The sequence below is a fragment of the Impatiens glandulifera genome, chromosome 4 (assembly GCF_907164915.1).
Source record: "Impatiens glandulifera chromosome 4, dImpGla2.1, whole genome shotgun sequence".
NCBI lineage: Eukaryota > Viridiplantae > Streptophyta > Magnoliopsida > Ericales > Balsaminaceae > Impatiens > Impatiens glandulifera.
This window is the reverse complement of record NC_061865.1, coordinates 28,079,898-28,090,797: the sequence shown is the minus strand read 5'-3', so window position 1 is coordinate 28,090,797 and position 10,900 is coordinate 28,079,898. Positions and strand designations below refer to the sequence as shown.

Sequence of the window (10,900 nt, the reverse complement as noted above, 5' to 3'; positions counted from 1 at the left end):
ATTTTTGTATATTCTTGGGGTTTGATAAATAATTTATTTGGGAAAAAATGGATACAACATTTATCCTTTGATTTTCTTAAAATTAATTTGAGATAAAATGAGTATAACATTTATCCTAAATTATTTTATTTCTTTTTCTTTTGGTCATTATCTTAATTAATCGGGATTTAATTATTACAACAATTAGTCAAATTAATTATTTAATCATGTTTTGACCTTAATTTTAATTATTTTGATTTTATTTATTCAAAATAATTTATAAATTAGGTTAGTGAAATTTTAGTGTTTATAGAGTGCCCCTCTCGAATCGAGTTTGATTACAATAAACTAATTAATTTGAAAACATGGATTTGAGTATGACATTTAACACTAAGTTTTTTTGTCCAAATTATATCGTTATATGAGAGTAATGAAAAGATAGAACCTGGAGTGAGAAGATGTTGGAGTGATCTTCATGTTGTTTGTGTAGCATTTGTTGAGACTTTCTAAGCATTGGTTAGAGATTATGAATCTTCCATTGGTGAATATCCTAACAAGGATTGATTCTTTGGCCAAGGTATCTTTGGATCTTGTTCACAGATCTTAACAAAGTATATGCAAATTCTATAGGATGATGGTGCAGAAATGACCATGTGTATTGTTAAAACATCAACTTTTGTTAGACGTGAATATCAGTAAATCGTGTTAGATGTATTTTTTTTATGACTATCAACCAATAGTATTTAATGTTTGTTGGGATAGTCATAAATGACTAGAGTTAATATCACTTGATGAGACAAAAAGAGAACATGATAGTATGACAGACTTATTCATGTGAGTTACAATCAAGTAACATTTTCAAGCGATCATGTCTTAATGATCGTTGTACTATTAACATATAGATTTTGTGAGAGTTGATGAACTTACTCACCGGAGTTACAAACAAGTAACGCTTATGGTGATCATGTGTGAATGATCGATGCACTATCAACATATAGTTTTACGTGAGAGTTGATGAACTTTCTCACAAGAGTTACTAACATGTAACACTTATCGTGATCATGGTAAAAATGATCAAGGAACTATCAACAAATAGGTTTATGTGAGAGTTGATGAACTAGCTCACGCGAGTTACTAAAAAGTGACACTTATAGTAATCATGGTAAAATGATCAATTCACTATCAACAAATAGGTTTACTTGAGAGTTAATGAACTTGCTCACAGGAGTTACTAACAAGTAACACTTATAGTGATCATGGTAAAAATGATCAAGGTTGTTGGGTCAAATTAGTTTGACTAACGATATTTTAATGATGTGTTAGTAAAACTTTAATTAAGAATGAAGCTAAGTCGTCTAATTGTTTTTGTGTAGGTGCATAAAAAATTCTAAGTTAGACTTTGCTTGAAACAGGCTTATTAGACGTGTTGTTTGTTAGACGCGCAGTATAACAGATACGTAGTTAGACATGCAGTCTAACCGATACGTAGTTAGACGTGCAGTCTAACAGATACGTAGTTAGACGTGCAGTCTAACGGATGAAAGTTAGACGCAAGGCGTCTAACTCCTTCAGACTAGTCTGAAGTGACCCGTAGTTAGACGTGTCGTCTAACTCCATTAGACTTGGTGGTCTAATGGATCCCGCTAGTAGACGTGGGCGTCTAACTTCATTAGACTTGGCAGTCTAATGAAGCACGTCTAAAGCCTCGCTTTAGCAGTTGCTTGAAGTCAGTGTCCGTCTACCCACGATCAACTAGTTGTATGCGAATCCTACTCCACTCATCTGTGCAGATCAGTATGACAACTAGTTGCATCCAATGAATGAATGCCACGTAAGTGAATATTATTTCCACTACTTGTTCCTTGCACGACAATCCTAGAAGAATATCTGGCGCACTACCAGATTGGTACGACCACGATCTTTGTGCACAGAGTCTGCTGTACTCGTGTACTATGGAGGATTTTCAATAGGTTCTTACCACGTTTCAATGCAGAAGATTCGACCGTTGGTACCTATGTCTTCTATTTAAAGATCTTCAAGGACAACGGACGAACGATCGGACTTACACACTATTTTACGAATTGCTTACTTGCTTACTGATTTTGTACATCAAGAGAGAGATATAATCAAAGTATTGTCTAGCTGAGTGATATTCTTAAATATACTGTAAGTTGAATAGAGTATGTTCTGTTCAATAGTTATTTTTTTCTGCATTTGATTCAAAGAAAGTATAGTGAATCCTTCTGGTGATTGGAAGAAGGGGTGACGTAGGAGAGTTTGCTCTGAACATCCATAAACAACCTGCTGTGTCTTTTACATTTTGTCTTCTTCTCTATCATTGGTTCTTAGCTTCAAACATGAGCAAACGTTTCCGCATTTGAATCGCTTCAAGAGTTTGCAAGGGTTTGTGAAGAATAGAAAGTGATATAAATTCCTAACAAGATTTTTATCAAATCATCTTTCAAGAAGTTGTCATCAATAGTTAGACCTCCTCTCTATTGGTGCCTCTAATCCTATCAATTGGTATCAGAGCTCTGTTTTCTATTCTCAAGCATCAAAGAACCTGAATCATGTCTATCATCAATGAGATCCCTTTGCTTTTAAAAGAAAACTACGATTATTGGATGATGAGAATGCAAGCTCATTTGGCTGCTCTTGATTGTGATATGTGGAGTGTCATTACGAACGGTCCCATAAAGATTGCGAAGCCAAGATGTGAGTGGAGAACAGAAAATAAAATGACCAACAACTTGGATAACGTTGCCAAAGATATCCTATATCAATCAATCAACATGAATATATTCTACGAGATCAAATCCTGCTCCTATGCTAAAGATATTTGGGAGAAGCTGATTCAGATTTATGGTCGTAATGTTCAAACTAAGAAGAACCAGAAAGATCAGAAAGTTTTTATGTGTGCTAAAAACAAATCCAAATGGGCCGATAGCGACTCAGAGCACTCGCCTATTGAAAAAGATATAGAAGCCGTCACGTGCTTGATAGCAGATGATCAATCTAAGGTAAATGATCTTTTCCCACAAGAATTTACCAACGATGAGCTAACTATTGCACCCAATGACATGGCCATTGAGTACAAGAAGTTATCAGATTCTTTTAATGAAATGAAAGCATGATCTCGTGATCTTTTATTACTTACCTCACATCCCAATCACACTTTCACAAGTCTTTTATTTTTCATAAAAGTTGTGCATAACATATTTTGAACAATTTTTATGTATCATACATATTTTCACACGTCTCTTATTTTCAGCCATTAATCTCAATCACACTTTCACACGTCTCTTATTATTCGGTAAATCAACCACCAATTTCAATCATATTTTCACATGTTTTTTATTCATCGGCAAACCAACAACCAATATCAATTACATTTTCAAACGCCAATTTTTTCCTTGGAAAACCAATCACCAATCTTAATCACAGTTTCACACGGCTCTTATCTTTTAGCAAACCAATGATCAATATCAATCGACCTCTAATATCGTGATCTCACAATCCTTTGTCACCGACCATTATAATATATATATATATATGTGTATATATATTAGTTAGTTAAAAAGTTGAACTTATATTTTTAGGAATATCGCACGTTCGTCAAATTTGTTGTTCAATTTAAAATATAAAGTTTTATTAGCTTAGTTGGTTAAAGAGTTATACTAATTTTAGTTAGGTTACAAGTTTAGAACATACATATAGTATTTTTTTTAACCTATCAAGATTATGGGCGAGTCAACCCACGATCTAACTCAAATATTCATTTACTCACACATATATATCCAAATTAACCACAACTCTTGACAATAAACCAAACAAATTAAATTAAGCATTAATATATATATATATATATATAGATATCCACAAATAAAAATTATATAATTATTATATAATAATAAAACAATATTAATATAATTTATTACTAATTAAAAAATATTTATACTATAAACCTAATACTAATATGTGGCCCTAATTTCAAAAATTGAAATTCATTCTTGTTAAAATATAAGTTTGGTTTTACGTTAAAATACATTCTCTCCTCAAGTTTTAGATTAAAATTCATTTTCTCACCAGTTATATATAATTTTTAAGATTGTGTTTTTTATTTATAATTTTATTAGTATATGTAGTGTTATAACATTTGTATCTATGAATTTGTTTTTGTAATCTTCATGTTCAAATGATAATTTTATTACTTTTTTTAATGTTAAATTCGAAGAGAAAGAATATAATATTATATTTTTTTGATTATATTTTTTTAAGCCAAGATTTAAGAAAAGAAATAAATGTATGCACACTTAGTTTTTATTATTGTTCAGAAGTTTATCGACCTTCAAATAACTTTTTTACATGTTAATTTTTTAATCTTTGACTTAAAATATTTATTTTTTTCTTTTTAGTATTTTTATTTTTCTGATGTCATGCTTTGTTTCGTTGTGTTTAAACCATTATCAATTTTTAATATTTCATGGACTAAACAAATTAGTATGTTATATTGATTTTGGTGAAAAATATGGTCCCGGTTGATTTTAAATTCGCCATTGATGGTAGTAGTGTTAAGTAGTGAATAGTTAATGCTAATAATGCAAATAAGGGTACATTATTTAGTTGTTAAATTTTGGTTTCCCACCTTATTATGTCAAATGTCAGACTTTTCAAATTAGGTTGTTTGTTTTAATGAGTTTGGTTGGTCGAATTAAAAAAAAAATTGCTTTTTGTGAAAAAAAAAGTTGCTTTTTGGGAGATAATTAATGAATTGGGTAGAAGAAAGAAGATTAAGAATGATAAGTACATCCTTGTTTTTGAACGTGGCTGTCTGTGAAATTGTATGTGCTATCTTTGAAATTGTTTAATTATAAGATTATTTATTGATATGGACTGATGATATATTACAAAAGCGCATTTTTAAATGTTTATTGTTGTTGAATCGTAAGTTTAAAAGGAGAAATTAGAATATAAGATAATATACATGTAAAATATTATCACTATTATAAATTAAATTGTAATAATATTATTATTATATTATATTAATTTTCTTAAATATTTAATTTAATTTTTATATAATAAATAAAATAATATTCAATATAATATTTCCCAGTTTATTGTAAGACTCGGGATAATAAAGATATATAAACAAAAATTTGATGTACAACTGTTTAGTACAAAAACAAAAGTTTGATGTCCAACTCAAGTATTAACGAAGGCATGTGGGTAGCTTGTATACGATAATATGATAAGTGTTAAGTGTTAACAATGAGATATTATTTTAAAATTGCTATAAATAATAATTCAAATAGACATTTTAAATCTTAAATGATGTTATTTTAACATGGCTAGATGACGAGTCATATATATATATATATATATATATATATATATATATATATATATATATATATATATATATATATATATATATATATATATATATATATATATATAAAATGATGATGCTTAATTTTTAAAATGTTCGGATTTTCGGGTCGAGAGCTGTGGTTAATTTGGATATATGTGAGAGTAAATGGATACTTGGGTCGAATTGTGGGTTGACCCGCTATAAAATTAAAACGGTTAAAAATAAAATTAAAAATGTTATAGGTATGGTTCGAACTTGCAACCTAACAAAACAAGTACAACCTTTTAACCAACTAAACTAATAACACTTTATATTTTAAATTCAACCCAAAATTTGATAAACGCGCGACATTTTAACAATATAAGTTAATTTTTTAACTAACTAATATATATATATATATAATGATGCTTAATTTTTAAAGTGTCCGGATTGCGGGGTACAACATTTTAACCAACTAGGCTAATAACACTTTATATTTTAAATTCAACCCAAAATTTGATAAACGGGTGACATTTTAACAATATAAGTTCAACTTTTTAACTAACTAATATATATATATATATATATATATATATATATATATATATATATATATATATATATATATATATATATATATATATATATAATGATGCTTAATTTTTAAAGTCTTCGGATTGCCGGGTCGAGAGCTGTGGTTAATTTGGATATATGTGAGAGTAAATGGATACTTGGGTCGAATTGTGGGTTGACCCGCCCATAAAAATTTTACCGTAATATTTTTTTCACAGTTTTTTATATTATTACTCGTGCAAATGCACGGGATACATACTAGTTTAATGAATAAATACAGGTTTTTAAAACATGGTATATATTGCATAACATTTGAAATAAATATTTACAAGAAAAAGACAAAGTAGAATAGTTAATCTAAATGAATTGAAATTAATTTTTCTCCTTATATATTGAGTTGAACTTTTCCCACTTAACACCAATATCCCCTCCCAAGAATAGAGAGTGGCAAGAGAATGGAGCCATGGAGTCATCTACCAGGAAAGGTTGTTCTAGTGACAGGAGCCTCGTCAGGGCTCGGACGAGAGTTCTGTCTCGACTTGGCAAAGGCGGGCTGTCACATCATTGCGGCAGCTCGTCGCACCGAAAAACTAAAATCTTTATGCGACGAAATTACTTCTATCAACAACGATCTAGAAAAAATGTCGATCACTATAAAACCACCTATGTCAGTCGAGCTAGATGTCACATCCGATGAAAATGTCATCTTTGAAGCTGTGCAAACGGCTTGGAATGCATTTGGACACATTGATGTTCTCATTAACAATGCTGGTGTTAGAGGTTATATATTGATAAAATAATAATTTGTGTTAAAAGAATTATATAAATGGTGTATGTTAATGCAGGAAGTATTAGCCTAGTGACAGACTTGAGTGAAAAGGAATGGAAGAACACGATCAAGACAAACCTAACCGGGGCATGGGTGGTGGCAAGAAACGTTGCGAAGTTGATGGCAAAAGATGGGATATGTGGTTGTATCATCAATATCTCATCTATTAGTGGTCTTAACCGTGTTTACACACCCGGAGGTGCAGCCTATTGTGCCTCCAAGGCTGCCCTTCAAAATTTGACCAAGGTTTTTGCATATTTTGATTTTAATCAAATTGTTGAAACAATCCACAAAATTTGACTAAAATAAATGTGTAGGTAATGGCATTGGAGATGGGAAAGCATAGTATAAGGGTGAATGCAATAGCACCTGGAATTTTTCTATCTGAAATAACCGAGGAGCTTTTCAAAAAGAAATGGGCCGTGGATGTGACGAAAAGAGCACTCCCTTTGAGAACAATAGGGGAAACAGATCCTGCATTGACTTCCCTCATCAGATATCTAATTCATGACTCCTCTTGTTATGTCTCAGGAAATATCTTCATTGTCGACTCTGGTTACACCCTCCCCGGCTTTCCCCTTTCCTCTTCACTTTAAAGTCACATAAACTTCATTGCATATCATTCAAATTACGAGTCATTTAAAGAAATAATAAAAACGACAATCTATGATTAGCATAAGATGAATTACCCATAAAGTAAGTTGGAAGATTTGTTTACATCTCATGCAAATTGCAAGCAACTTGATTAATATGAGAAGTAACAGCAAAAATTATAGTTTTGAATAAATAACAGTTTATGATATTCAATTCCAACAAGTGAGCGTGTGCCTAAATACTATGAATTCACCTTCAAAATACTGTAAATCAATATTAGGATGTGCTCTTCTTGAGCTTGACAAGCTTCAACCTCACAATTCCAGTTCTTTGCCGTTAAAAAATTAAAAAGTGCAAAATATTTATTTAGTAGATAAAGTTAAATCGAACAAGTCCTAGATTAACTTCATACCAAAAGAATATGTAGATAAGGGAGCAAGGATATTTAACTATGATAAATACAATATTACAAAGTTGTTTGAATCTAGTCTAAAAAATTGTTGATATTTATCTGAGAATAAAATAAATAGCTTAATGATGCAATTGAACCAAATAGAGTGGATTGGACAATTTCCACTTCAGGACAAGGTTTTTAAAAATGTGAAAACAATGTAAAAAATATTTACTACTATTTTATTCTTATCAAAATCAAAATTACTACTGTCCACAAATCAAGACGAAACATGTGAAACTAATTAGGCTATTCTTAGACTAATCATGCGTCCATAAAAGTCTAAATTAGCATTAATATTCAATACTAAGTTCACAAAATGGACAAGCCTACAACCATATTAAAACTACAAAAGTTAACTAACAATCCTTCACAAGTAGCATGAGTTGTTTCACCAAAAAAAAACTACGATTTAAAGAACATGCCTCGATTGCAGAAATAGTGAGATTCTTTCATTTGATGGTACGTACCTAGTTTCACAGTCCTGGTTTGCGTTTTCATGAAAGACTTAATCAAGCCTGGCATCAGCAGCAGCTACTTTCTCACTTTTAAGCCGACACAATTGATTTTAAGGTGCTCATTCTTCCATGCTTTCATCTGCGTAGACTGTGTTTATGTATATATATATGTAGTTAAGGAAATGATCTATTAGGAAATGATCTACATCTTCATAACATTACAAGCAAAATTCATAATCATAATAAGTTAGCTCTAAAACATAAGGTTCCTTCCACCATAGAAGAAAATTCCATAATCAACTAAACTACTAGCACTAATCACGCAAATTCACAATATCATATTATAAAAACATAAGGTTCCTTCCACCATAGAAGAAAATTCCATAATCAACTAAACTACTAGCACTAATCACGCAAATTCACAATATCATATTATAAAAATGCATCATAGACAAAAATAATCATGTCTTAATTTGTAAATTCCAAGCATAACATTGAACAATTACAGTTTGCAAAATAGAACTATTACCTAACTAGGTAAATATTTCCATTCTTCTTACATAACCAGGCATCATCGATCTTGCCATGGAAATGACCTTCTTCACCATCCAATGGTTCTTCTCCTTCGCAAAGCTTGCCCTAGCAATTCATATATCTTTTTTCTTTTCTTCTTTTAATTAAGGATCCCAGTCTATTTTTGTTACTAAAATGTCGCAATAAAAACAGAAATCTCATCCCCTCCGGTTTTAGAAAGCATTTTAAACAATTTAACACTCCATTTGGCGCAAGAGAAGTATTTGTTATGAATGAAAACATATTTTCTTCTTATAAAGTCAGTCATCTAACAAGCAATTACTGATAATTGAGATACAATCCAGAGGTACCTAAATTTTTTAAGCTGAACTAAGACTTACTATTTCCATTCAATGAAGAACAACATATCAACAAGTATATGATGAAAGTTCCATAGACTCTCTCTTTTTAATCTGTCTGTCATCATGGAAGAAGAAGAAGTGGAAAGTTTCTTTCATAGACTTCTTTTTAATCTGCCTGTCTAGTTAAGATCATCATCGTAGAAGAAGCGGCAACAGTAACAAGTTTTCTCATCAACAACCATCAGAAAGTATTTATTTATTTAGATCAAGTTTAAGGTGAGTGGTACCGACTTGCAAAGCAGTAGAAGAAGAGCAGCAACCACAGACAAAAGAAGCCGAGTCTCCATCCAGGAAACTCTGCTTCTGAAGAAGACAAGTCAAAATGGAACTTTTTTGTCATGTTCTCATAGAGAATTCCCCATTTCTGCCCTGCTATTCCGCTCCCTTGTTGCACATTGTCCTCGTCGAACAATTCAAATATGTAAGTCTCTGCCACACCTTCTTTCCTCAGTGGCGTCCCCTGCCCGGAGTGTAAGTGTTCGATGAGCCCCCTGATGTATTTCTCAGCATAGACTTCAGTAGCATCAGCTTCCATTCCGCTAGCTCCTGACGGCCATCCAGTCTCCGTCACTGTTACTGGAATATCCTCATATCCAGCCTGTGCCATTGCCCCTATAACTGAGTCAACCATTGAGTCGAACAGGTTGTGATACCTGACTCCGGTGAATGTATCGTCACGGAAATTAAACCTAGCCTCCTGGAATATAGCATAGCCAATTGGAAGATCCGAATTGAGCTTATAGACAGTATATGGATACAGGTTAACCATGAAGGACGAATTTGTCTCTCTGAGGAAATCAAGTAAGGGCTTGATTATGACCCCCGCCATTGGTTCCTGGAAATCAGCCGTAGATGGCGGAAATGCGCCAGAAATGACATTAACAAACGAGAGAGTTGTAGAGACGGAAATATGACGGATTCCGAGTTCAACGAGGCTTTTGTAGAGATTGTTGATCGCCGGCATTATGTCATCGGAGAGATCAGCGGCGGCCGAGAAAACATCCATTCCAACTGAGATAGCGGAGATTTTGGCCCGTGGATAGAACGGAACGACGTGACTGTAAAGCCAGACCTGAGCAGAAGTACGATTAGCTGCGAAGAAATGAACCAAATCGTTGGGAACGCATAGAAGGAGTGAGATGGAAGAGTAGGCGAAAGCGCGGATTGCCGCCGGCGATGGACTTATTAAGCGAATGGCTGGAATCTTCATGGACTCGAGCGCATCGACGACACGCTCTGGCGAAATGTGGATAGTGGAAGGGTTGTACGTAACGCCAATGGTGGTCGGAAGCGAGGTTCCACCGGCGATTAGAAGAGAAAGAAGGAGAAGTATGAAGGTGTAACTCTTGTGAGAGACAATCATGGCGGTTGGCGCAAGAGAATTACTCACAATCACAGACTCACATTTCTCCATCGTCGTCGTCGTCTTCATGAGGCTTACTTTGAAGGATTATTATGAGCTTTACTGTGCTTTTAAGTCTTGTGAAGGAGCTTACGTGGCATCCTGTAACCATCAAGGTGCTTACGTGGCATCCACGTCTGATTGATAGATTTTTAGTTTGTTAGATCTAGACTATGAATATTGTTAGATCGTTTTGTATTTTGTAAATAGATTTCTTTTATAAATCAGTTATTTTTTTTATAAAAAACAAAACAAAAACAGAATTAGTCTTGAGGAATCAATTTAAATATTAAGGATGACTTTTTTAAAATCAATTTAAATTCAATATA

General features: G+C 32.6%; 2 protein-coding genes across 2 annotated transcripts; one reads left to right on the top strand and one right to left on the bottom strand.

The window, feature by feature from the left end:
- The first annotated feature begins 6,348 nt into the window (after nucleotides 1–6,348).
- Nucleotides 6,349–7,327, top strand: LOC124936766 (3-oxoacyl-[acyl-carrier-protein] reductase FabG-like). Its single transcript, XM_047477289.1, has 3 exons — nucleotides 6,349–6,682; nucleotides 6,748–6,977; nucleotides 7,049–7,327. Exons 1-3 carry the CDS (start codon nucleotides 6,358–6,360, stop codon nucleotides 7,325–7,327), a joined length of 834 nt encoding a protein of 277 aa, XP_047333245.1. The 5' UTR covers nucleotides 6,349–6,357.
- A 1,320-nt stretch (nucleotides 7,328–8,647) lies between these two features.
- Nucleotides 8,648–10,574, bottom strand: LOC124936637 (lichenase-2). The gene has a single exon (XM_047477150.1). It carries the CDS (start codon nucleotides 10,530–10,532, stop codon nucleotides 9,381–9,383), a length of 1,152 nt encoding a protein of 383 aa, XP_047333106.1. The 5' UTR covers nucleotides 10,533–10,574; the 3' UTR covers nucleotides 8,648–9,380.
- Nucleotides 10,575–10,900: the final 326 nt, after the last annotated feature.